The following is a 27,404-nucleotide window of genomic DNA, read 5'->3' on the forward strand; positions in this document are numbered from 1 at the left end:
GGAAATATTTAAAGATGCACATGTGGCATGAGAGTCTATGAAAATGTATTTCTGAAAACCGTTTTTGTTTTAACTAATTGAAACCGTTTCTAGGTGTTTTAATCATACTGGTCAACACATTTATACAAAAATCAGACATCATTTTTAGATGCTTTTGTTTGTGCTGATTCCAAATCTGCCCTTGTTTTTTTCTCTAGGACGTCTAGTTTTCATAGTAATATAACAACATTAATATATTTAGTAATTATTAACAATTACATTCAGCAACAGGTGGAATTATTTTCCGAAACAAAGTTGATAATTACATGGTAAAATCTATATCACACAAGCTTTCGTAAGTCAAACTTAACAAAAAAATGAAACGGGAAACTCAAATCTGATGTTCTCCAAAAAAAACAAAAAACTTTTTTGAGCAGTGTCAAAAATACATTTAGGGACACAGGAAGCCACCTCTGATTTAACAATTTGCTGTCGACCAGTGCAACGGTGACGTTTTTGACAATTTACCCCCAAGGATTAAGAATTACATCAGGCAATTTTTGAAGTTAGCCTGTTTTGAGGGTCCGGTCCTGTCTCATGTAAAGGAGCCACTGCTCTCACCACCCCCTCGATTGTGTGTTGTCCCAACGCCAGCGGGTCAACTCTTACAAGTACGGGCATGCGAGATGGTGAGTACTTTTTAAGCCCCAATTCTTAAAAAAAATAAATAAATAGTAAAGTCATTCAAGACAGTAAATCAAGATTTTATTTTCACCCGTAGAGGCAGCACTTCATCACAACTGTACAATTAAATGTGTCGATTATGTTCTGAATTCGGACATGTGGCGTATGAAGCGGACACATCAGCAAGCAGGTCTGCTCACATTTTTGCTTTGACATGGTAGTTCTTCGGTGTAGCTCAGCTGAAGTAGGCAGAATTCACAAATAATGTGTAAATGTTCTCCACGGAAAAAAAAAAAAAATTCTTGCTTGTTAAGCCTCAATGGCCTTGGTGTGTTTTGCAACCCTAGTTGTGTATACTGGAAATAGCTTGAATGCAAATGAAAAATGACACTAAAGGCACTTATCAAATATTTATTTCATACACCATTGTATGTCACGTTTCGTTAAAGCTCACATCGTTTTATGACATGATTGGTGTGTCGCTGTGAAGTGCACGTGTCAATCTCATCGTTTGCCCTTTAAAAATAAACAGTCAAGTTGTGACATTGAAACAGCACTTGAGGCTTCCTTTTGAAATGTGTCAGCAGCATTCATGTAAGTCACATAGAAGCTCCCGACTCGCTTTTCTCGTTTTCAGGCCACCAGTCGGGAACGGAGGCCTCCAGCGTCACTTGGGTGTTTTCGGCGCATTTGACCGTCAGCACCTCCTTGGCGTGAGCCAGGCGGATCAGGCTCAGGCCCAGATTTCCCAGCCCCACGCGGTGCTTCCCGGCCGGCTTGCCCGACTGCGTGTGTAGCGCGGTGCCCTCCTCCAGGTCTTGGACGCGCGCCGACGAGCGCACTGGCATGAGGCGCTTGCGAATCACGCCGGTGTGATGAGTCCTGGCTGTCAGCTCCTGGCCGATGTAGCAGCCTTTGCTGAAACTGATGCCTTGCATGTAGACTAGGTTGGACTCGAGCGGTAGCGCCACTCCTGGAGGAAGGTCTTTCACTCCCTCTGGAAGTCCTGGACAACAATGATGACAACAGACAACAAAGGAAAAACATGCTTACAATCCACATTACTCACTGGTAAGAAAGGCTTGACAATACAAATGTGAACAATTGGATTTAATTATTTTTCCAAGCTATTAATACTGAAAAATGTGCAAACTGACAATAGAGAGACAGATTAAAAAAATATATATATACACACATTTAGAAAATAGACATGTTTTCTTTATATCCTAAATAAAATGTTAACATTAAGAAATAGTTTTTACAAATAAAACAACGTGCAAGTCTTTATGTAAAATAAACTGGGGACAGTTTTTAAATGACTCATGAAATTTTAACATTGCAAATAAAATAAATGGAAGAAAAAAATATTTTAAGAGGCCCAATACTTATGTAAATAAAAAAATTACATTTCACAGAAAAGGGCTAAAAAAAATGAAGAGCTAAATTCTGAAAATAGAACGCAAGGCTTCTTTTTAGGAATTAAAAATAATCTAATAATAACCTGATTTGTTTAACAGCATTTTGGAAATTAATTTCTTTCAAATGGAAATGACATTTTACCTTCTGAATTTTTCTTCATTGTTAAAAAAAAAAAAAACAGACTACGGCTTTAATTATTGGACTGCAAACATTAAGGTTACGTCTACTTTGCTAACTAAATGAGTTTTCAGTAAGAATCCAATCAGGAATTTAACAAAGAAATCAAGGGCAGTGCAATTAAAAAAAAATCGGCTTTATTAATAACTTGCAAAGGGTAGGATGACTGCCTAAATGGACAAGATGCAGTGTCAAAAAAGTAAAAAAGCAATAACACAATGTTTGACACTTACCTATTGAATAGCGATGCCTGTGGTACTCCTCAGTGTCGCCTTTCTGACATGACGCAATCACATCTAACGGGTCCACCTGACTGTCCAGCACCAACCTCCAGCCCATGTCCTGTGTCCGTGGGTCCGTCTCCCACACAACGGCCTTCTCGGGTGAGGACAGCGCGGGCTTACTGAAACCTTGGCTGTGACTTTGTTGCAGGGGGAGCACGGCCCAAGCAAAGAGGTCTGGACGCACGTGGATGTCTATCTTCCTGCGGATTTTGTAGACTTTTAGGTGTCTCAGGAGCGAGTCCGTCATGGTGCTGTCACACTCCAGGAGGACGCCACTTCCTGTTGTCGCCTCCTTATGACTGGAAGAAAATACAACAAGATAAAAGTCGTAATTATAATTTCTAGAGGACTTATCGTCATTCAGTGTTGCGGTGAGATGAAGCCTATCCTAGTTGACTTTGAGTGGGAGGCCTGGACTGGTCGTCAGCCAATCGCAGGGCACAATTCACACTCACAATCAGGCATATGGACAATTAATAGTCAGATGAACCTATCATATGTTTTTCGAAGGAAGACGAATAAAAATCACAAGGACAGAGAGAAAAGGCAGACTTTGCATTGGAACTGTCTTTCCAGGAGGCAGCTATTTTAGGATGTAATATCACCATTCACCATTAGATGGCAGACATGTCTTAGTTGCACCTACACTGGGTCAACGTGAGCAGAGCTAATATTTTTTTGTTGTTGGATCAGGAAACATACAAACATGTAATGAAAAATGTATCATCATCAGTGAAATATATTAAGAGCATGTATTTTGCACGTATGCATCTATTTTGCCCAAAGTATTTTTGTCATACATCTGGTAAGAAAGTAGGCAGTTCTGTTATTCCCCAGTAGCACTGTTGAAAATTTGCGGCTTTGAAATGCGACTAAATTGATGCAACTCACCAACAAAAACGCAACAGGAAATGGCATCAAATGCTGCGTTCATCGCTCCCGGAAAACCTCCGCACAAATTTTACAAAAAAAATGGCTGACGAGGTCAGCAAGATGTTGTTTCGCATTCATTGTACATGTAAGTGCATTGCGATCAACATTAGTTAGTATACGAAGATTAAAAGTTAGAAACAAACACCATGCTCCGCCAATTTAACGTTGTTAGTTTCACAAAACAAAACATTTTCGAGTTTTCTCCAACGCAGCAAATTTACCTGTATAACATGACGTCATAGAGCGTTCTCCCCTGTACGTTTAGTAAATGCGCGTACATGGCCCCGCCGCCGGCCTCCTTCAGCTGCTGCAGGTCGTTGGTGACCAGCCCCTGTAAGAAGGCACTCGCTTCGGCTCCCTGCACTCGGACCAGCGCCCTGTGGACCAGGCGGTAGCACGCGAGCTTGCCCGGCGCGGCCGTGTCGTCAAGCGTCGCCTGGCTGAACTTCATTACCCGGAGTGCCGCTCCAGCCGAAACACCGACGCCGAAGCCGGCGGATTTGCTCGCAATTCCACCGAGGGGACCGTTGGAGATGAGCGCCCGCCTCACGATACAAGACAGCTTCATGATGAACACCTCCGCGGTAGTTTACAGCGTGGGAAAACGGGCGAAAGTCCGCTTAAATAATAAGAGTAGTTGGCAGCTGCGTTATATAGGACATCACAGAGGTCGCCATTTTGTTTACCCACAATCCTTTGCTCCATAATAGTGGAGCACGTGGGGGAGTTAAGGCTGGATGTCAACAAGTGCTCAGTCACGATCTCTCAGGTCACATTTATTTGACGTTTTATAAAGCTACTTATTGTTAAAATAATAACAACAATGATAAAACATGATATGATAAATGTAAACACTGGGTGCCAGTCTAAAACGAATCCGTCTTTGAATAACCGTTACTCATCAAGCGCTGCCTTTCGTTTTGATTTAAAGGAATTAGCCAGCCCAAATGCCCCCTTTTTTAAGTAAAAAGCTTGTGTTTTTTCATCAGGAAGCTGAAATTAGTTATCATTCTCTTTTTTATTGTTTAAAAAACAGCAATGGTCTAACTAACATGGGCAGTCAAAGAGCGAGTATATTTGTTGGGACACACTTTATCACGTGTAAATATATATCCGTAATAGCTGAATGTCAAAATAAAGTACAGTAGTCATTTTAATACTCTCTATGCATAATTTATGTATTATTATAAAAAACTATTTGCTCTGAGACAAATTATTTTATCATAAACTAATACAAATACATTACAATAATTGCACTATTTGCATTTCAGGGTATTTGCCTTTGCCGATCTGACCACAGCATGCGACACCTGCTTGGATCTGCAGCACCGTAATCGACAACAAGTACGTATAATTTCGCGTGCCAACACCACTTATGTTTTTACTGACTTTCAGGGCGTTCTCTATCACTAGCCTCGTCTAAACCCCGTAGCCTGCTTGAGTCTCATGATAATGATGGCTGTACTCAGCATTGATGGAGGTGAGCAGTGGCTCATTTGCATGAGACAGCACTGTCCCCTCAAAAGAGCCAGACTTTTGACGAAGCCTAGATTTGAACCGACAACCTCTGAACGCTGAAAAGCGAACCATTCATCCACCGTGCCGTCCCTGTCTTAAATTGTCTGCTTTCATCGTCAAATAAATGAGTTTATGGGAAACACAGCGTTTACCAATAACTTTATTTTCTTTTCCAGAATAAAATACATGAACAGTCTTGAAAAGTTCGAGGCACTTTTGATGAATGATAAAATTGAAGGCAGGATTAAATGTTAAAATCCATTTTAAAAACACTCATTTTCGAGACTCGACATGCCTAAACATAAGTACCTGTAGTTTCATCGCTAAAGGTGGGATTTCTATCGTAACCTATGTAAAGCATGCATCGTCTTTAGGTAACAAAAAAACAAGTATGATATAAAATAATCATTTCTCTTGCTTAAAAAATGTGATATTGATTTTTTTTTTTGGGGGGGGGGCGAGGGGATTAAACATGCAATGACAGAAAATGAATGGATCTGTTAGCAGGAGAGCATTCAGAATCATGATGATTCTTTATGAAAACATTTCACATTTAATCTGCTTCCACGACACCCATTTGTACTCGCCATACTATCGAAACGAAACCCATTCATATTAAATACCCTTCTTTGTGGCAACAATCAGCAGTCATCCTTCCCAAGAAATCGGCGAATAAATCCAGTTTGGCAACAGTCAATAAATAACTCTCAACACTCTTGGTTTCTGTTTTGATGAATTAGTCGCGTTAGAGACGGAACTAACTAAGGTGGATGTTAAAGCACAAAATTACACTGGAAAGTGACAAAGACGATTCTTAACAGTTTCTTGATGTGTGTGTATTTTTTCAAACTCTATAAAGTTCGCAGTGTTCTGTAATCCTGTTAAATGGTCTGATTGTGGTTTAAGGCAGGGGTCCTCAATCCTGTTCCTCGAGGGACGGTGTCCTGTCCCTGCCTCACACCTAATTCAAATGATCACAATCAGGTGTGGGGCAGGGAGAGGACACCGGCCCTCAAGGAACAGGATCGAAGACTTCTGCTTTAAGGTTGTTAAAAGACAAACTATTTCTAGATCCAGACAGAAGTTTTTCCATTTTTTACAATGGTGGCAGCCTTCTCCGTCGCCGACTTGGGCCTGGCCCCTTGCTTCTCCTGGACTGTGTTGACGCGATTTTGCTCCGTCACGGTCGCCCCGGAAACCGGACTGCTGGTTCTGGAGGTCTGCTGGTGATTTTTCGTTTGGTACGTCTGAAAGGCCATGTCCAGCTGCTCCTGGGCCACGCGCAAGTGGCGGTGAAGGCTCGCCAGGTCGGAGGGGATGTTCTCGTCTGGGCTGGTGCACTGCCCCTCCTGGGCCACGTTGGCCATGTTCTGCTCATGGGTGCTGATGAGGCTGTTGGGCATCCGGCTGGGCTTGTCTGTCTTCATCACAAGGTTGTATCCAGGAGGGGAGGCCGGGATGTTGCGGGAGAAGGGGTAGCCGAAGGTCCGCCGACCCCGGTTCCTCTTGAGGCGCAGGGTGTCTCGAAAAGTGCCGATTCCCAGGTGAAGCATCTCGCACACGTTCAAGATGAGGCAGAGGCAGCTGACCACGTACATGATGAGAAGGAAGATTGTTTTCTCGGTGGGCCTGGAGATGAAGCAGTCCACTCGGTGCGGACAGGGGACCCGGTTGCACACGAAGGAAGGACTGACTCGAAAGCCGTACAGGAGGTACTGTCCGGCAAGGAACGCGATCTCAAAGACGGCTCGCGACAAGAGCTGAAGAACGTAGATGCGCATCAACCCCTCTTGAAGGATTCTTCGGCGACCGTCGTGCTTTGGCTGCTCTTTGCGAGTACCGCTCTCCGGACCCTCCATTGCGTCTTCGTAGATCATGGGCTCGGCGTCGTCATCCTCGCCCTCCAAGACGTCCTCCAGACGGTGGCTTCCCCGCCATCTCGAGTGAGCCGGCGGCTTTTTGCGAATCCTGTGACCCCGCCGTCGCTCCTGCTCCGACGAGCGAGCGATCTTGTGGATTGCGTAGCCCATGTACATGATGGAGGGCGTGGAGATCATAATGATCTGGAAGACCCAGAAGCGTACGTGCGAGAGGGGCGCAAAGGCGTCGTAGCACACATTGTCGCAGCCCGGCTGCTTGGTGTTGCAGGTGAACTTGGTCTGCTCGTCGGAGTAGATGGATTCCCCGCCGACGGCCGTGAGCACGATTCGGAAGATAATGAGCACGGTCAGCCACACTTTGCCCACAAAGGTGGAATGGTTGTGGATCTCTTCGAGCAGACGAGTGAGGAAGCTCCAACTCATGTTGCCCTCGCTAGCTTTTTAACTAGAGTCTGCGGGGAGAGGAGACAGAATTGAATCATTTGGCTGCGTCCAATTTCGAATATCACCGATTGAACTGGTGACCATTTGTTGTTTGGGGGATTTGTCTCTCATCTACCGATAAAGGAAATCAAGTCGGGGTTAACCCAAAAGTTTTGAGGGTCCAATGGAGTATCTGAATAGAATGGATCTGACAGAAAGTCAAAACGATCATGACATGTTATGGACCGCTTTTTCTTTTTTAATTGCTTGTTTACAACTAGTTGTCTTTCTGGAGTGCCTGCCCGAGCTGCAAATCTGAATTTTTTTTTCTGAATTGTCTGTAGGCAATTTGTTCTGAATTTTCCAACAGTTAACTCATTAACTACCGGTCGAGTAAGAAAAAGAAAAATGGATCATTGACGTCTAAATGAGTTCAAATTGAATTAATGATCAATAATTACAATATTAAATTCTCAACGAATCCATTTCAACAAATGACCTCGCACCGTTCCGCTGCAAATGAGCCCCAAAAAGTCCTTTTTTTCTTTGGTAGCGCGTAACATTTTGGCAGTGGCTGAAAATATTTGGTCTTCCTCCTCTCCACAGTGTCTTTGATGCGATGATGAGCCCCCCCATCCCTGAGTTTGTGGCGCGCCGCGCTCCCCGGCGTGGGATGTGCCATCTCCCCTGCCATCTGAGGGAACAGGAGAGGCTCTGGCGTGAAAAATGCCCGCACAGCCCCTCCTGATCCAGCATTGCCCACACTGGGAAGGCTTTGGCCTCGTGGAGACAGATGGCACCAATGGTGGGTAAGTGTGCCTCAGGACGGCATGACATGAGGGGCCGCCTCGCTATGAAGGTTTCCATTCAAATTACAACTTTAAATGAGTACGATGGGCTGTAGGTCAACTGAGGTCATCCGAAACCGGTGCAAGGAGACGTTTGATTCATTTCAATCGACTGTTACTATTGCTCGAATGAACTGGCGAATGTGAAACGATCACATGATGCATTACAAAATTATGTTTTTCTTTTTTTAAGTGGTCTTATATAAAAAGATAGATTAAAAAATGGTGGCCGTTCTAGACTTGAGCTTAGTCATTTATGAAAAATTTTACACAAACTCATTCACTGCCAGCACCGGTAAAATGAATGAATGTACTTTTTGGCTTCTATAGTCGTCAAGGGCAGTGAAGGAGTTCATGATCATTTTCAGAATTGCCTTTCTCAACATTTCTTTCAAGGTCAAAGAGGATAATAGATGATAAAATGCATAAAGAAAAAAATATATATAAATATACAATACAAACATGATTTTATTTATATATATATCTATATCTATCTATCTATATATATATATGTATATATATATATATATAATGTAGAGACAACTATTCTGTAATATAACATTAACTTGCCAATCTGTAGAATTTACTGAGCGGGCTATGTGCCAAAAGTGCAAACATTTTGCCACACACAAACCCAAATTTTCGTTGACAGCATGATGCAGTTCGGTTGCACGCCTCACCCAAAATTGTAATATGAAATCCATTTTTTTGTATTGGACTTCACTGGATGCCTGTTGAACAATAGTTTTAGTATTTTTTTCCGTATTTTAACAAGTATTTGCTATTAATGTACGGATATATAAATATAATGCTACATGACTCCGTTAATCTGTGGTTTTGCATTTACAGCTGAAGCTTAAATTATGTTATTAATTGTAAGGTCAATACTGAAAACGACCCCCCCACCCCAAAAAAAAAAAACCCACCTGTAGAAGTGACAAATGCATTTCCCGTCCTAAAAGCGCCCCTTTCGGTCCCCTGCCCAATCCGAGGCGTAGAACACCACCTCCATCCTCCAAGGTGTAAGACTTTCTTTTTGGATCCGTTTTCCCCTCCTCACATTCTGGCTCGGGTCTGGATTTTGCTACACCAGCTTTCTTATCATGCAGGAAGTCTTATTCAATCAGAAAAAAAGGAAGAACAAAAAGAAATCCTCCTCTGGCACGAGACCCTCATCCAAGAGTTGAGATGTGAGAATATGGCCGTGCGCGATGACGTGAGGGAGCGAGTTCATCCCCACACACTCGCCGCTCATGTGCAACATTTGGAACGCAGATGAGGAAGGTTCCTCGCTCTTTCTCCTCCTCTCTGTGTGTATACCACACACACTCTCTCTCTTTCTCTCTCTCTCTCTCTCCTTATGGTTTAAGATCAACTCAGGGACGACGACACACCTGTGCGATCTGACGAGACCCAATCAAAGCGTCTATACTTAAAAAAAGAAAATTGTCACTTAAAGTTAGGCAATTCCAAAATGAGATTTATTGTGTTTGAAAAATAAAGTTGCATTCGTCATAAAAATATCAAAAAAGAGTCAAGTCATATTGGAGGGAGAAATCGGAAGATTACAAGAATGAACTTGTATTTTTTATTTTTTATTTTTTTCAACAAAAACATGAAAATTAGGATTTGGATCGTGATCGATCAGCACCACCACACTAATGGTGTGTGAAAATAATTTTGGGTGGAATTGTGAATGGTTTTGTCATCGCGTAACGACTCTCCACAATTTCCTGTTTGTTCATGTTGTTATTTAGTGGCTCCAACTACCTGAAATAAATTCCTTGCGTGTTTTTGGCATACCCCAATCGAAGTGATTCTGATTCTGATTTTTTTTCCCCTTACAGTATAATTAATTACAGCCTCATTTTCTTTTTTTGTCTCTCAATACTTGCATTTTATCATTAGAGCCGAGGCGAAAAGCCATGCCTGGGACAAATAGTTTGCGAATGTGACTGTTCCAAAGATGTACGGCAAAATATTTTGTCTTGATTGCTGCCGAATTTCAACCCTAACAGTTGAACAGCGGCTCAACTGCAAAACGTTTTCATTGTCGTGTGGGCAGAACGGGGCGGTTGGATGATTCCCCATAAAATGCAGCACTTTTACGAAGATCAAATTCAGCTGGATGAAGGAGATGTGATTGTAGGAGTGAAGTAGTAAAAAAAAAAAAAACCCAATAAAAATAGTTTGAGTACAAAAATATCATCGCGACATGAGAAGCTTGGGTGCAGATCCGCTCGGTCACATGTAAGTAATGATAATATTTACATCTTCCATCCAGGACAGATAACAGAGCGTACCCGAGCCTGCTGTCATATTCGGGAAGGGATCCTTCAAAAGTCAAATGAACAAATGGCGCTTTCGTGTCTGGCTTGTATCTGGCCATCATCACGGTGACCATAAAATGCTAAAATGTCAGCCTTGCATGATCCTCAATGACGAGCGTTGAAGAAGAATACGGTGAGCTTCTGTCGCCAAATGCCAAACTTCACAAAGAAGTGAGACGCGGCCCTTAAACGACGACGTAAATATGATGGAGAAGCCACCGGCGGCCATCTTGCATTGCCATCCGCTAAGCTTGCTTAACTTCAAATCAGAATCAAGGAAAATGTTGTTTGTTTGACGACCATGCGATTCTTATTCAAAGTTTGATTGGTAACAAAGAAAAAATGCTTGCAATATTTTCACGTTTTTAAAATTGACGACAATTTGCAATATTGGTATTTTAGCGATGATTTGCCTTTGCAGGAACGGAATCAACAACGATTCCTCAAGTTGGCATTAGAGTATTGCTTTAATTGCTAAAACAGCAAACAAACATTTTTTCAGCAAATAACCGAGGGTACGCAAATTCACAAGTGCCGAACCGCGAATGTACGGCGATTGTAACCCCCCCACCCCCCCTCATCAGCATCATGGTCTCAGTTTTGTCCGAGAAGAACGAGCAACAAGACGAGAGGATCTTAGTGCTGTCTGAGTAGTTTCCAGTCCAAAGAAAAGCCATATGGGCCCGCAGGACTCGTCGCCTCGCAGCCTGCCCTCGCCATGTGACGGAGGAGATGTGGCGTAGCTCGCTGGCACCCCTGGTCAGAAGACAGGGGACGCTGCTGGAGTGAGCGCTGGGGATTTGGACATGTGCAATCCCGCAGGGACAAATAAGCACGTGCTTGTTATTTATTTATTTATTTATTAATTTATCTCCCCCCTCCCTGCAACTTTCAACACTTTTCTGCCTTCTGCTTCTCCCCAAATCTTTGCCTCCTCCAGACGTCGCAAATGGCTGATAAGTGAACATTGGAGGCCCTCAAAGTCAACGTCACTTTGAGTGAACGTTCCTCGACAGTGAGTGGAAGTGGCTGGCTGTGATGGACGATTAGCACTCGCAGGTCGCAGTGATTTAATGAAACGTGATACTGACACGAACATCCTCGCTTTAAATACAGTAGGCGTTAAGCTTTTATTTCACTCGACGCCGACCAGAAAAATATCAGTTGGCTTTTTAAAAAAAAAAAATTGTATTGAAATTGTATCAGGACCAATTTGATATTATAAATAAAATACATTGAATGACAATGCATAAATGTCGACAAAACCTTTTTATTTTCAAAATTTTGATTTAAAAAAAAATCTAGAATTAAATCTAATTGATTCAGTTACACAAATAGCAATAAAATAAAGGTAGGTTAAATATATAAATAATATAATAAATAATAAAAAAAAAACAGAGTCAATCAAAACTCTGCTTTTATGCCAAATATTCCGATGTTGCCAATTTGGTGGCCAGCCATTGAACTCGCATCTCAGACTCTCTCCAAACATTCAAAAAGTCAGTGTAGCTTGAAAGCAAAGCGGCCGCAGATTCCGAGCAATGACAACAGAGAACGGCGGCCCTGTTGTCCTCAGATAATTCGGGCTGTTCCCGCTTTGGGACAGTGTGCTGCTTCATGTTGATAACTATTGATTGAAGCGCCCGCAGCCTTCCTCCTGTAAGACATGCTTTGACATTGCTCGCCATCCAAGGTCTCGCAACATGCCACTGCCAAACAGCACTCTTGAATATTCATAAGGTTATATTTTGCTGTGGCATGTCAAACTGGGAAAAAAAATGTTTTTAACGGTTGTGTGCAAAGCGCTTGCTGCCTTTCTTTCTGTCTCCGTGAATTCCAACCCACTCAGTCCGTCCGTCCGTCCGTGGCGCTTTAGCGCGTCGTGAGGCATCGTCACGTAATGCAATTTTTCTTAATTGGTCTCAAAAGTATTTTTATAGACAAGACTATTGACAAATAGCCACATTTCTTTGTGAAAATATGATCACAATATGAAAATAATCTTAAATGTCTTTGACAGTTAAGTCAGACTATGACCAGAATAACATCGCAAAGAAAAATGTCATATTCTGAGAGGTAAGCTGCGCTCTTGCAAAAAATTTTTTATTTATTATTATGAGCATAAAGTCACATTTTGAAAGAAAATTGCTAATCTAGTGGGTTAATACGGTTAAGTTTTAATCGTGCATGGAAAATATTAAACAGTCATGTTACACATGGAACACGTCAAGATACAAGATCTTAAAAAGTTTTATGGTTTCGAGAAAAATAAGTGATAATGTTGCAAGAAGAAAAATGAAAAAGAAATGGCGTGTTTCTACAGGAAGTGGTTGAAACATTTGTTGAGAAAGTTCTCTCAGAATAAAGTTAGATTAATGAGAAAAAAGTACTTACAATAATATTGCAGTCAAAATTGCAATGGAGGAAAAAAAGTTATGAGAAAGTCGCACTGTAAAAAGTGAAAAAAAGCCCAATATTCAAAATATGTGATATATATGATAAAAAGGCTCAACCTTCTAAGTGAAAAAATTCACAATTTTAAGAGAAGAAGGTAATCATCTAAGAATAAAGTCAAAAAATCTTTAAGATTCTTTTTTAATTGTCAAAATGTTACAAGAAAAAAATGTTGGACTGTCACAAAAATAAAAAAGAATTGAAGTGAGAAAAAGCAATCATGTCTCAAGGAATAAATTGAAGTGTTAATATAAAAAAAAAAGTAACAACTCAAGCAGCTCCCGCAGAATATTCCGGTCTCAACTTAATCACGATTATAGACCACAAAAAAAATAAAATAATTGCGTGTCGGAATTTTAGCAAAATGTCTCGGTTGTGAGGGAAGAGTAAAAAAAACAAAAATAAAGAATCTGCGCAAGGAGACATTTTTAATACGATCCAATCGAAGACAGTCCTCGGCATTGTTGTTTTTTTTTCTCAGCTTGTTTCACCTTTAAGAGGTCAATGTGAGCTGTGAGGGTTGGCAGCGTCGCCGAGTGAAGATGTCGACAACTCTCCTTGGCCGCCACTAATGTCATCGCAAGTCTATTTATTTTATTTATTTTATTTTTTTGAAGCCACACGACCGCACTGGGCAGAGTTGATGCGAGCAGACTGCGGGGCTGTGGAGGTCTGCGTTTATGTAACAGATCGAGCTGCCCCCATGTGACTCGGAAATGACCCCCCTCTCCCACCCCACCCTCGTTCCCAACCTCTTCACCCCCCCCCCCCCCCCTGGAGAAAAGAGTGACACAAGACACCAGAGCGAAAACATGCAACTGCCCCTGCGTCGCCTGCGCTGTGTGGCGGCGCTATCATTAAAGTGTTGCGGTTTGGGTGGGAGGGGTGGGGTTGAGCGTGGAGGGGGAGCGGTGGGGGTGGGGGTGGGGGGGGTGTCTATCCCATAGGCTGCCTGAGAGTGGTGGCAGTCCTTTCTCATTTGTTCATCTGGCTCCTCGTTTTCTCAGCCGGGCCTATCCTACCCGCGGGCCCAGCGCGTCCCGTGCCAGTTTGACGAAGGCCCGGCTCCACTGAAGCGACGGAGATGAAAAAAAGCCTTGAGGTGGGCGCCGGCAAACTTGCGCTGCGTCTCCCGCACATGAGCTCGGCTGCTGGCTTGATGCGTGAGTGTGTCGCACCCAAAAAGACAATGCGAGCCACCGCGCCGAGTCCGTGTGCAACCTGCTGGCGTATCTGTCAATTTAGGAGCCCATCGTGCAAAAAGTGAAGCGTCAATGTTTGGACTGGAGAACTTACATAAGTCTCAACAAAAGTGGAAATGGCGGCTCGGCGTTTGTCCGATCATATTGCGGCAGGCAGCACTTGGTGCGATCAGCAACGCACCTCATGCAACATGCTGAGATGCAAGACAGCGAAAGCAGACCTCCGCCAAGGCTGAAAACTGTCTTTTAGCAACTTTGCTAATGAAAGTCATTCACTACCAGCCGAGTAAAAAAAGAAAATGGATCTTTGACGTCTTTAGTAAATGCTTAAAAAAAGAACAGACCCACGAGAAATAAAAAAATCGAGACTTATTTCGCGTATTTTATGAACTATAGCGCGCCCCTGCCGATGGGGAAAAAAAAAATCCACAGAAAAGCCGCACCTTTGCATTTGCCGCTTGGTTCAAAATCAAGGAAAAAAGTAGCGGCTTATCGTCTGGAAAATACGGTAGTTAATTCTACTTATTATTAGTCAATTAGTTAACTTATCGGTCACTCTCATGTTCCTGGCACTCGAAGCTCAGTTGTGTCGCCGTTTGAGTTGAAAGCGGCGCACAATGATGTCGTTCATTCGTGTACAGTACACGTGCGTCATTCCATGTTTGGCCTTTCGTCAGCTGCTAAGCGCGTTGGAGACGGTTGCCCTCTCATTGAGCGCGAGAGGGCTCCACACATGGCAGTTTTCCAAAGCCATTCCATGTTGATGATGTGCATTTTTTTCCCTGCCGTTTTTTTAATCCCATGTGAGGTCTTCATCTTCCTGTGGCTGATGAAGTTTTGCCACCAGGGCACTAAAATCCGACTCGCCGTCCAAAGGAAGGCAAGAACAAAAGCTTTGCCTGCAGAGCGTGGTGGGGGAGGGTGGTCTTCAGCTTTGACATTATCTTGTCTTAACCAGCCGTGTCATGGGGTCCGAGCAGGGGCACGCCCGGAGGTGCGGCAGACCTCGTCCGGGTCATTTGCAGTAGCAGAGAAACGTTAGCTGCACTTCCCCTTCCTGGAGACGCCTCGGTCCAACTCAGTGAACTACCAACACTGCGGGGGGCACCGTGGGGAATCTCCCACACTCGCTCGCTGGCACTTATTCACGCAACGACAGCTCCTCTGCGCACATTAAATCGGCTTCTTTTTAGCAGATGATGCATGACTCAGCCTTTCAAGGCCGCGATAAGCCTGTTTCAAGGTTAATTATTAAACGCGGGGTCAAGGTCAACAGTGGGTGCATGAAGGTTACATTTTCATGGCTAATATAATGACTGGCTTTGAAGAAGTAAAAAAAGCTCAATTTTATGAAGAACTCTAGAATATTTGCCTCTTTTTCTTTTGTAGTTGCAACTTGTGGCCACTAGATGGCAACCATGTATTCAATAGGAGTCACCATGATAATTTGCAAGTTTTCTATTACCTGGGGGTGTCAAAGTAAATTTGACAAAAATATTATTTGTATATATTTTTTATTTTTTTTTCAAGTAAATAAATAAGTCCTAAATATAGTAAATTCAAATGTATTACAAAATCTAAATAAACAAACAAACGTTTTAAACTAAATAACTAATAAATAAGCTAAAAAAAGTGTTGAAGATATTATAAAATATTAAAACAATTATTTTAGATTGATTTAGAAATTTTAAAAAAGTCATTTTATAATACGCAAATAAATATAGTGAATAAAAGCGCTCTATTCAAAAGTACCGTATTATAAAATATATATTTTGGAAAAAAATATTTCTAAATTATTTACAATGACAAACATTTTTCGTTCCAAGTACTGGTAAATAAATAAGAGTGAGTTCAAAAACTGTGTTGGAAGTCAAACCTAGTTTTGTTATATAAATGCTTACGTCTCACCAAGTTTTGACCCGCCTCCAATTCAAAACAAATGGATAAACCCAATGCTTGCTTTGATATATATTTTCAAATATTCATATTGTATGTTTTTAAACAAAATGTTTTCACTTTTATGGTGTGATTAAAAATAGACAAAAAGGGAGGACGTGTGGTGGGGCTAAAGTGTTCTTTTCTTCATGTATTTATTTATTTTAATGGTTCAACATGCAGCAGGTCACTTTGACCCGTAAATGTTTTTTGGTGTACCAAAAAATGACCCGTGAACATTTTTAGGTGTACTCAAGAACTAACATAAACAGGAAAGTTAACCATTTTTCGGATATTTAACTAAACAAGTGGCACAATGCGCCTTTCGTTGGGTTTGTTCAACCATGGTGGGGTAACAAACAGTCCAGGTGCAACGACCGCAGCCACGATGAAAACAAGCGGACAGCGCACCGCGACAATACAAACAAGCGCCACAGCAGATTCTTCGATGAGTCAAAAGGCCGATCACGGGCCACGGCTGGGCTATGTTCAATTTATGACAAAAATGTGACGCGGCATTTGAGTAACACATTTTACGTAGCTCCTCCCTTGAGCTTTTCCAAATATTAGCACACACACAAACACACCAGTGTGAGAACTCTGACCCACATGTTCGTCCTGATAGCACATGCAGTCCATTTCATTTGATGGTGTCATTTTTGGGGCGCGCCGAAAAGTATTGGACAGTGATTTTGTAAAGTGGCTGCAATTCTGAAATGATAAATGCCATTTTTTTTTTAAAGCTGTCTGGTTGTTTTAAATCAAATCCATTTTGCTGATCTCTGTCACTGTCCAATTACTTTTGGCGCAAACTGATGTCTACCGGAAACGTGCCTTACCTGCCCACGGCGGTCTTTTCTCAGTTTTCTCGATGAGCATGCTGGGCGAGCGTCCAGAGGCATTGTTGCGCTGCGCTCCCACGCGACAACAGCGGCACGGCAAGTGAGACAATGGCTCATTTTTCATCAAAACCGATCCCCACCAAGTACAGGAGAGCAGATCAGCCCGTCGTGAAGGCCGCCATTGTTCCCCCGTCGCCTTCATGGCTGCGACTCTTTATTTATTAATGATTTTTTACTACAGCTCCATTCATGCTTTTTTTTTTGGAAGCCTTCATTGGGATGGAAGCAAAAACATAGTGGATGGGAAGGTTCAGGCCTTCAAAAATGCATTCGGTAATCAAGAAAACTCACCCGAGTCCATTCAATATAAGATGTCAGGTCTTATTTTAACTGCATTTTTTTTAATATTACTGCATGGCCGTACAGAAAAAGGTCGGTCCAACAATCGTCAGATCTCTTCTTTTTTTTTAATCCTGCACTCGACAAATACTCGATAGCGCTATAAGGTTTGATCTCGTTTTCCATTTTTAAAAAAATGGTTTTAAATTACGCCAACCTTTTTCAGCTCTGATCAAGCTGAAATTGTCATAAAAGTTCTAACAACTGACTGAAGAAAATATACATATATTTATTTAAAAAAAACTAAAACTAAAACTAAAACTAATATAAACCACAGTAAAATGAAACATAATGGCAAAGATAACTAAAAAAAATTAAAACTAACTGAATTTGAAAATGAAATAAACACTAACAATCTAATCGATGTGATTGGATAAAACTTAAAATACTGATTGATAAATATTTTTAAAAAAGCATTTGTTGATTTAATCTCATTTATATATTGTTGGCGTACCTCCAAAATGATCACAAAGGAGAGCAAGTCATTTTCAACACTTTAGATTAATCAATAAATTGTAAAAAAAAAAAAAAAAAAAAAAAACGTAATTAAAAAAAAAATCATGTGGATTAACAAAAAGATTCGTGAAAAAAATGTGAAATGTGCCAAATTGTGAAATGAGGTTTGTGCCCAACGCCAGCGATTGTTGTGGTGGCCCGCTTGGGCCAGCATCACTGCACTTTGGTGTTAATGTCGGACCCTGATCATAAAAGAAAAAATGCCAAACTATTTGCAACCTCAATCAATGAAAAACAACAATCAGATGTCTTGAGTGGTCGTGTTGTCAAGCCAAAATGAACTTTATCATCCTTGCAAAGCAGAATCTTTGATATTGCACAACATTCAGTAGCTCATGTAAAACCAATCCCGGGTTGTTTTCTATTTGTTGTTAACGCATCTTTGGCCGTTTTCCAAAGGTTATTGTCAAAGGCATTTTTTTTCCCCAGCTGTGGCTCAGAGGATGTTTTGAGTTGACATAATGTAGCCTGACTCCTCTTTTTGTCAAACATTGTGTCCAAACAACAGCCACGTTTCTTTTTTGACTTTATGTGTCACCTCTTATTGTTACTGGGGCGGCGTTCCGTCCAGCTATGAAACGGAGCCATCAAACTTCAATGACAAAAAAAAAAAGTTGTGTGCAAACCACTTAGTGCATATTTTGTGTTGAGGTTTACGTAGACAAAATAATTTGATTTGAATAATCGGACTGGCGCTGTGTTTTGCGTGAACAAAGGGCTTTGTGCTTACTAGTGATGGCAAAATGAAGCTTCAAATGAGCTTCATGAACCAGTTGTTGTATTTTTGAGTCCTGTAGATGGCGCTGTTGGTTTAAAAAATGTCAGCCCAATGTTGAACCGAGACTGCCATCTACTGGAATACAAAAATACGACAACTGCTTCATGAAGCAGATTTGAAGCTTCATTTACCCAGCACTAGATATCAGGCCTAATGATTTGACGCTAAGATATATATCGCTATTTTTAACAATATAATTTGTTACGATAAAGCCGATTTCAATAGGGAATTATGATACCGTTACACTGAGTTTTCTGTAAATAGTGGATTTTATTTTGAAACCAACTCAGCTTTACTGATACCAAAATGTAAAAAAAAAACATCAGAATGAAGTCGCTCTGCTTTTCTTCACTCATTTCAAAACCATCAGCTGGTCTGCATGTTGTTTGGCAACAAGACTCTTCTCAATTAGGCCCGCAATAAGAAGTCATTCTTTGAGCACGACGAGATTTATGATCGAGTTTTTGGCCAAATAAGGAAGCAACTCCTTTTTTGTCACTTTAAGACAAACCTTGTGGAATCCAACCGGGAAGTGACCACAATTGGACCTAACTTCAGTTGAGTCGGAAGCTAAAGAATCAAAATGTCTTGAAATGCGTTTTAAAAGTGGACAGCGAGTAGGCGGGGCTTGCGCTCATTCCATAAGGAAGGCCCGGCAACAGAAAAGGCACTGTCGTCTTGGAACGCGTTTGCCGTATATGAAAGTACATACGCCAAAGTCCAATTGCGGATGCGGTAGATGACCGTGTGATGCAAGTTTATATGGCAGGAAACGTCTTCATGAACTTTCACAGACTCACAAATTGGCAGTCACGAGTTGAAAGTCGATGAATAAGTCGTTGAATCGCGGCAAAGTGGGCACTCCCAACAACTTTTATGAGCAGCATTTCAAAATGAGCTAAAGCTGCCGGTAACTGGGTGTGTTTGTTTTGTTTTTTTGTCGGCCGGAGACCTGACTTGTTTACGTATTGATTGTGAATGAACTGGATTGCAGCCATTCCTCCGTGTGGACATGGCGCATTAATGACTAACTGGAAACGGTGTTGTGTGTTGACGTCAGATGAATGCTGAATGGAGAAGGTTACTACAGAGCAACGACACGTGATTGGACGACCGTTGCTGTGTCACAAGACGGATGAAGGAAAGTGTGTGTGTGTGTGTGTGTGTGTGTGCATTCTTGCTGTTCATTTATTTCCTATTCCTTTTGTTGCTGGTATCGTGCAATAACTCCGATTTTTGCGATGTTACTGGTGTTGTGCTTTGTGTTGATTTTATGTGACGAGTGCAATCATTTTTGCGACACGACACTGTGGATGATGACATGTGACTTTTGCCGTCATCGTTTACGTCTTGTATTTTAGATTCCCATTTTTGTTGGTGTAAATGCAAACTTGACTTGAAGCAGATGATGTTATTTATTTGAATACTTTTCCCTGCAAAAAAAGGAGACAAGAAAATTGCCCAATGACAATTATCAGTATTAAATTAGCTCTATTTTGATATAAAATTCTGTTCATATCGTTTAGCACTAACCGGTGTTGTTCTTTTTTTTAACACCGCAAGACTCTTGGCTCTTCTCTCACTGATGTCGAGCATCTGTTTGTGTTTTCGAAAAGTAAGACAAAGGTGGTCGACATTGTGTTTGTTCTCTTTTCAATGTTTTGTATTCCTTGATTGGTTCGTTTAATTTGATACTCGTGTGACCGTTACGAGTGTTAAAATGTGACTTAACTGCGCTGTGTGTAAATATTTTGTGATGGAGACACTTTGGACTTGGGAAAAAGTGACTCCCAATAGAATTGATCTCAATGGAAAGACTGACCAGTGTTGGGAACAAAAAAAACAAAAAAAAAGTTTTCCTGACTGAGACGAAGGGTCGCCAACTCTGATTTTCTTTTCTCCGTGAACTTTTGGAATTTCCCCGACGCACATTAAGAACACATGGCCATGCTTTAATGTGCGCTGCATGAGATCTTTTCTCTCCACGGTCGTAACTTCTCAAGTTTCATGAGATTGGACATGGTTTACTCCTTTTTTTCGATTCGCTTTTCAACCTGATTGGACACTTTGTTCACCGAAATTCCACTCGGCAGCGCTTATATAATCACGCTGCAAAGTGAGTGAAAAACAACGTCGGAGATAAAGAAACGTTTTTGGTGCGGGCAAACATTAGATTTTGATTTCTCCGAGCAATTACCACACAAATATTAACCATCAATAAAACACAAGTACTTTCATACTTTATTTTTTACGAGGAAAGTATACACTTCACACATCCTGTTGATCAAAGAATGTAAAACAAAAAAAAAAAAAATATGCTGTGTGACGCTAGTTTCAACTGTGAGCATTATATTGCTTGATGATTCCAAGTTATTTTACACAAATCTGACAAGTATGTTGAGTGGTCCGGCACTTTACGAGAAAAGCATCATCGTGCACACGTGTTTTTCATCACAAAGTGTGTCGAACGCAGCTCTGTGCATGCCGAGGGGCGCTCTTACTCCTTTCCGGACTTTGATTTATTTATTTATTTTTTTCAAACTTTGTGACCTTCACTTAAAACAATGCATTTATGTACATTTGACTCACTTCGAGCGGTTGCACTCGCCACAAAAAAAGAAATTGATCGACTTATTTGAAAATATCGTGATAAAAGATTCTGGTGGTATATCGTGAATGAGAGGCCTTAAATGTGATTGCATCGCCCTTTAAATAGTCTTCATTTTGCTTGCCGTTTAATATCTGAGTCTGTATCGGAAGCGGACATCTCTGTCGGGCTGCATGGTTCCAAAGCCCCATCGCCGGACGTCTATTCCGGGGATCTCCATTTCAGGATCCAGAAGCTCCAAGTCAAAGTAGACCAGAATGAGGAAGATGAACTGCTTGAGCTCGTTGGTGGCGAAGAAGCGACCCGGGCAGATGGACACGCCGGCGCCCCACGGCATGGTGTAGTACTTCACCTTCTTGCCGTCTTTGTAAAACTCCGTCTTCCTGCTGCCGTCAGGATTGAGGAAGCGGTCGTATTTGAAGGCCGTCGGGTCGGGGTGGATGCCCGGGTCCATTTGCACGCCGCTGTAAGGGAAGACCGCCATCCGGTCCCCCTTGCGGATGAGGAACTCGCGGCCGTCTGCCATCTTCAGCGTCATGTCCTGAAGCACGGCCCGGGTGAGAAGGGGGGCGGCGCAGAGTCGCAGGGTCTCCTCCACCGCGCTGTCCATGATGGTGGTCTTCAACAACATCTCGCGCGTCAGGTTCAGTAACGGCCCGCCACGCCTCACCTCCTGGCCCGACTCGCGGACGATCCGGTCCACCTCGCCCTTGACGGCCGCCATGGCGTCCGGGTGCTTCATGATGTAGAGGAGCAGCCAGAATGCCGATGGGCCCGTGTTGCCTTGCGAGGCCCACAGGAGGAGGAACATGAACCGGTCGATCATGGCCTCGTCCATGCCCATCTCCTCCCGGGCCTGCTGCATCTCCCACACCCAACCGCTGATGTTGTCTTTGGCCTTCACCTTGCGCACCGCCAGGACGTTCCAGAAGTAGTCCATGAGCCCTCGTAGTTCCAGCCTCCTCTTTGGAGGCAGGACGCCGTACGCCAGGTTCGGGAAGAGCTGGTCGTACTTCCGGAACTTGTAGAACAAGGCCTCGGATTCCACCCTGTCTTTCTCTTTGGCTTTCTCCTCGCCGTCCTCGCACTTTGGGGACACGTTACCATATAGAGACAGGTAGCCCGCCCTGAACACGATATTGTAACAGTACATGAAGAGCCCGTCTTGTGTCCACGCTTGCTCCTCTTTACCGAGGTTGTGCAGCATCAGGTTCTGAAGATTGGCCGTCATGGACTGTGTGAGGACCTCCAAACCGTCCCCCTTCAGGTACTTGTTGCTGGACTGCTGCAGGATGTGATGCTCGCTGTGGGGCGACCAGTAGCCGAAGACCCTGTTCACCAGGTGCTTGGCGAACTTGTTGAAGTCCAGCTTCTCCCGGCTCTCCTTGACAAACGGCCCAAAGGACAAGGGGTCCTGCAGGAAGGTGACGTAGAAGCCGCCCAGCTGGATGGTGAACACGTCGCCGTGCTTCTTCTGCATCCTCTGCAGGAACTTCACCGTGTTCCTGCGGAACTCCAAGACGTGGCCCAGCCAAGGGAAGAGACCCTTGTCCAGTGGGGGCTCTCCGGGCCTCCGCCGTCTGAACACTCCGAGAAGATACAATCCTCCCATCAGTGCTGTGAAGAGCGCAACGAGGATCGGCAGCACGAGCCCTCCCATGACTGATCCCTGTGACGGAACGAGCATGCTTTGGAGTGAAGGTCCACACGCTGCGTATAAATGCTCTTTTGGCTCCTCCCATAGGTTTCAGTTTTCCCGGAACATGGCAGGCTTCCATTTATGAATAGTTGCATGCAGAATGTACACTCTGAACCACATTTGCTCTCAATTAGACTTCATGTGTTGTTATTCATTTGTAATGGTCAAGTTCGTGGAGAAATCCAGCTTTACGGTCATTCAAGTAGAAACAGTTTGCTATTGACCAACTTAAATACTTAATGTTGCTCGTTGCTGATCACTATCTCAAGGTAGAATACCCTCCCCAAAAAAGAGTTGCCTGCAAATATGACACAGATTGTGTACCTCACGCTTTTTTTTTTTTTTTAATCGAAATGAATCTTAACTTTTACTTGTAGTGATTTTTATGCACCTTACCAAAAAGTGACCCAAAATGCTGGCCGGTTATAGCAGCAACAAATTAAGGACTGTGCTTGTTCGCTCACAGGTGTCCTCGACAATTTCCCACATTCTTGCAAAAAAATTATTTTCCATACAGTCTTAAGAGGACCTTTGGAAATGCACCTTTGCAGACGCCTAAGTAGCCTGAACATGTGGCGCCACCTAATGGAAGCATGTGACAATACAGGCTTTCGCCAGGCAGTTCCATCAGTGAGGAGGTAGATGAAGTCATTTCATCAGTTTTATGTAGAGTAGTTTGACAGTTTGTGTGGGACGCACGGTGTCAACGTGAAGTCTCTCTAAAATTTAATCAACTCATTTCAAAAGTAAAATGATGGGCACATCGGTGGAAATGACTGCCAAATGATTATATATTGACGTGTTTTATTTTTTACATCACTCATTTCCTCGCCATTAGTTCCTAACAGATCCCAAACTGTAAAGAATATAGTAAATTGTAACGACTCTATTAACATTTGCACATCTTACAAAAATAGCAGTTCTTAAAAACGTAAAAATAATACCCCAAAGGGAAAACGTCAAGAACGTGCGATTTCCACATCAATGACGAGCTGAAAATTACGTCATCGCAAAGAGTAAAAGTAACAATGTTCCACTTCCGTTTTCGTTTGATCAGTGAATCGGTGAAACCTTTTTTTTTAGTCGGCGAGAGCATAAACGCGATGCATAGAATTTGAGAAGCTGATTCAGTATGTTTTATCTCTGCGTCATTTATGCGACAATAAAGTGAACGCTATCTTACGAGCCAGCTATTTACCGTAACTATCTTGGTTGTAACTGACTATCTTTGATTTTTGCGCACGTTGTACAATCGATGCTGCGTTCAATCGTAGGATTTAATAGAAAATTAAATTTCCGGTCTATTGTTCCGTCTTTCTTTTATCATTCATCTATCTAAAGTTTAGAGGAAATACTATTCGACACAAATAACCTTTATAGCATTCATTTTACCAAAGAACAAAGAAGTCTACCATAGTGTTTGGCAAACATTGTTGCCATTTTTACTCGTGTCTGCGAACGCACCACTATTCACGCATCCTGTGACGTCACATTTGCATGCGCCGCAAGTTACATCACGAAAGCAGTCCGTACATTTCCTTCTACGTGCGTGCGACTTGGGAACCGACAAGATTCCGAAAGCTAGAGATTTGACTCAAAATTTTGTCCAATATCGTTAATATTTACACGCAGGTGAGTCTGATTTGAAACAATTGCTTACTGTAACCGCTACAACTAAATTCCGCCTCTGTTGTCAATTGTGTTAAAGTTTTTGGTTGGAACTGTATGATAATCGAAATGGTGATCACGTGTTGTGTGCTTCTAATCACTCTCGTGACATTTATTTAGGTATTGTTTAACCATTTTGACCATGTCTAACGTGACTTGTCCTTCATGCGTAACCTCTGTGCTTTCTATTAGCTTGAACCTTGAAGAGCATGTTTAAGCGAAGATGCTAAGCAAACACAACTCTTACTCCTGTTCTACACGTTCTTATGTCCAGTTACAATGTCTGCCTACGAGGAGAACGAGTCGAAATTTATGAGAAAAGCCAAAGAGAATCCATTCGTTCCTGTGGGTGAGTACGTGCCAGTTACCTCGATTGCATCACGTAAACTTCAATGAATGGATCTCGAACTGAAGAGGCAGTGTCACACCTCAAATACTCAAATTCTCCCTCTTATGGCTGTTATTGTTTGAACGATGACTGCTGACAACCTTCCTGCAAAGCAGATGGCCACTGCTAATTACATAATTCTATTTAGCGACATGAAAGAGTGACACATCTGGAAAAACAAAAAAAAATTCAATCCCTGCCACTGATACACACTTCTGTTGGTGGGCGTGTCTCAGACGTTTTGCAAAGCTGAAGTAAAGGCCAGGAAAATGAAAATATTACTGTGCCATTCACTTGAATAGATGCGCGCTGTATTGCCAATACAATCATGCCCTGTCGACTGTAATATATTATTATAGTGTGTTCATTATATTATTGTTTGTTGGTGGAAAATGTTTTAAAATTGAATTAAAAGTGACTAATGCTATGGATAATATTTTCTGTAATCCAAGATAATTACAGTATATACAATATAGTTCATGATATGAGTTCTATTTGAGAAAATGGTTTTAGAAAATGTGAAAAACATTCTTTTGCGGTTGTTGCAGGAATGGCCGGCTTCTTCGCCATTGTGGGCTACAGACTGTGGAAGTTGAAAAATCGTGGGGACACTAAAATGTCCGTGCACCTGATCCACATGCGCGTGGCCGCCCAAGGCTTTGTGGTGGGAGCCATGACTGTCGGTATGTATGCAGCCAGAAATAAAAAAAAAACAGACGTACTGTCAAATGGCCCCAAATGGGGGAATGGGAATGGGAAAGGTCCACCACCAGTGCCAGCTTTGATATTAACAAGTTTGAACAATACATACTGGTGTTCATCATCTAACTGTCGTTATTTTTTTTTGTAGGTGTCATTTATACAATGTACAGGGACTTCTTTGCCAAACCAAGAGAAGAACAGAGACCCACCCAGTCCAAGTGAACATGTTCTCCTTTTATTTAACGTCCCTTAATATGACCTCATATTAAGGTTTATTTTTCTACTGATAGATTGCACCAATGCGCAAGTAAATATAAGATTTAATTACCGTCTGCAAAATAGTACTGTATGTCAAACTATCAGCATCTTCTGCACACAGTTTGTAATTATAATTGTTGATTATTTAAGAACAGTTTATTATTTTAGTTTTAAATAGTGTGGGATTGAAGTAGTTAAAATATATTTATAGGATGTGAAAACGCTAGGACTTTATTGGAAAAAAACCCAAAACGTTTCCCTTTTGTTGTTTTTGTCTCGTTTGATGTATCATTGTTAAAGTACTGATATTGGGGTTTTGTATTTTTATTACACACCTTCCTCACATCATAGCCAACTTTGGACAACCCTTGTATTATCTAACCAGTAAAAGACAAATGCAACAGATACATTGGCAAATGGATGATGTAATGTGATCGGGAATAGGACTAAGCGGCGGCCAGCCGGAAATCTCTGGAACTCAAGTTGAGCCCATTCAGTATTTTAGTTGATATTGCTGAAAATAAACTGTCTAACTTATTTTTTCAGCCCACATATGTATGGGTAAAGACCACCTTTAGCACCGGGAGAGGATCAAAATCCTGGAGTTGTGAAGTATTCATCCATCCATTATATGAGCCGCTTTTCCTCACGAGTGTCGCGGGCGTGCTGGAGCCTATCCCAGCTGTCTTCGGGCAGTAGGCAGGGGACAACCACAACTGGTTGCCAGCCAATGGCAGGGCACGCAAAGATAACCACTCCCGCTCACAATCGCACCTTGGGACAATTTAGATTGTTCGATCAACCTACCATGCATGTCTTTAGAATGTGGGTGGAAACCGGAGTACCCGGAGAAAACCCGCACAGGCATGTGATGTATTCATGATGCTTAATATAATAATTTATTCATTGGGTTCAGTATAAGTTGATTGTCAAGGGCAAATACAGTATCACGTTTTACACTGATGTGGGTGCAATTTTCATTGCAAGTGATGCGCTACGCATAATGTACGTGAACTACAGGATATTATATAACATGCTTTGTTCTACTGAAATGCCTTATGCGATAGACGGGTTTTGTCAGATCATGCTGAAATGCCTTTCGTGACAAGTAGCTCTTTCCAAATGAGTATGTTCATGCGTTTTCAGTATTTGTAATGTATGCTGTTTCCATGTCACTGAAAAATAAATGATCATAAAGTGTTGGAATATATTTGAATCCTATTTTCTACCATTTATTTTTTTCGACTCGCCGTGCAGATCTTGTCACTCTGTAGCTTTTGATTGACGGAAAAATAATTAGTATTTTAAAAATTGATTACTTCGAGAAATGACGTCACACCACTGCCGGAAATGCCATTTTGTTGACAACAAATGAAGGTAAAGACTTAAACCTTTTTTCCTGGCATCTGGTTATCAAAACTGCGCCCTTATAGAATAATACTCACATAGCAAGTTGAGTGAGTTTCAAAAATCCAATCAA

At 42.0% G+C, this 27,404-nt stretch overlaps 4 protein-coding genes and 1 long non-coding RNA gene across 7 annotated transcripts; 2 read left to right on the plus strand and 3 right to left on the minus strand.

Annotated features, from left to right (window-relative positions):
• Window positions 1–1,059: 1,059 nt before the first annotated feature.
• On the minus strand, window positions 1,060–4,215 carry iba57 (iron-sulfur cluster assembly factor IBA57). The gene is made up of 3 exons (XM_088310879.1): window positions 3,698–4,215; window positions 2,493–2,842; window positions 1,060–1,669 (listed from the first exon to the last, which is right to left on the minus strand). The coding sequence occupies exons 1-3, from the start codon at window positions 4,042–4,044 to the stop codon at window positions 1,263–1,265; spliced, it is 1,104 nt and encodes a 367-aa protein (XP_088167005.1). The 5' UTR covers window positions 4,045–4,215; the 3' UTR covers window positions 1,060–1,262.
• LOC148326461 (uncharacterized) lies at window positions 3,527–20,482 on the plus strand. 2 transcript variants are annotated; one of them, XR_015846123.1, is made up of 4 exons: window positions 3,527–4,245; window positions 4,748–4,820; window positions 7,904–8,106; window positions 19,662–20,482. It is a non-coding gene; the product is annotated as an uncharacterized LOC148326461 (long non-coding RNA). The 2 variants fall into 2 exon arrangements; XR_015846124.1 differs by having other exon boundaries at window positions 7,904–8,102.
• On the minus strand, window positions 5,139–16,998 carry gjc2 (gap junction protein gamma 2). 2 transcript variants are annotated; one of them, XM_088310878.1, is made up of 2 exons: window positions 16,906–16,998; window positions 5,139–7,326 (listed from the first exon to the last, which is right to left on the minus strand). In XM_088310878.1, the coding sequence occupies exon 2, from the start codon at window positions 7,295–7,297 to the stop codon at window positions 6,062–6,064; it is 1,236 nt and encodes a 411-aa protein (XP_088167004.1). In that variant the 5' UTR covers window positions 7,298–7,326; window positions 16,906–16,998; the 3' UTR covers window positions 5,139–6,061. The 2 variants fall into 2 exon arrangements, with proteins under 2 accessions (XP_088167004.1, XP_088167003.1); XM_088310877.1 differs by lacking the exon at window positions 16,906–16,998 and adding an exon at window positions 9,072–9,401.
• A 337-nt stretch (window positions 20,483–20,819) lies between the features above and the next one.
• Window positions 20,820–22,911, minus strand: LOC148326463 (5-beta-cholestane-3-alpha,7-alpha-diol 12-alpha-hydroxylase-like). Its single transcript, XM_088310881.1, has one exon. It carries the CDS (start codon window positions 22,894–22,896, stop codon window positions 21,337–21,339), a length of 1,560 nt encoding a protein of 519 aa, XP_088167007.1. The 5' UTR covers window positions 22,897–22,911; the 3' UTR covers window positions 20,820–21,336.
• Window positions 22,912–24,378: 1,467 nt separating this feature from the next.
• Window positions 24,379–27,134, plus strand: higd1a (HIG1 hypoxia inducible domain family, member 1A). Its single transcript, XM_088310894.1, has 4 exons — window positions 24,379–24,540; window positions 24,851–24,925; window positions 25,513–25,647; window positions 25,815–27,134. Exons 2-4 carry the CDS (start codon window positions 24,856–24,858, stop codon window positions 25,886–25,888), a joined length of 279 nt encoding a protein of 92 aa, XP_088167020.1. The 5' UTR covers window positions 24,379–24,540; window positions 24,851–24,855; the 3' UTR covers window positions 25,889–27,134.
• The last annotated feature ends 270 nt before the right edge of the window (window positions 27,135–27,404 follow it).

The sequence above is a fragment of the Idiotropiscis lumnitzeri genome, chromosome 12 (assembly GCF_059441095.1).
Source record: "Idiotropiscis lumnitzeri isolate Australia: NSW breed Sydney's pygmy pipehorse chromosome 12, RoL_Ilum_1.0, whole genome shotgun sequence".
Taxonomy (NCBI): Eukaryota; Metazoa; Chordata; class Actinopteri; order Syngnathiformes; family Syngnathidae; genus Idiotropiscis; species Idiotropiscis lumnitzeri.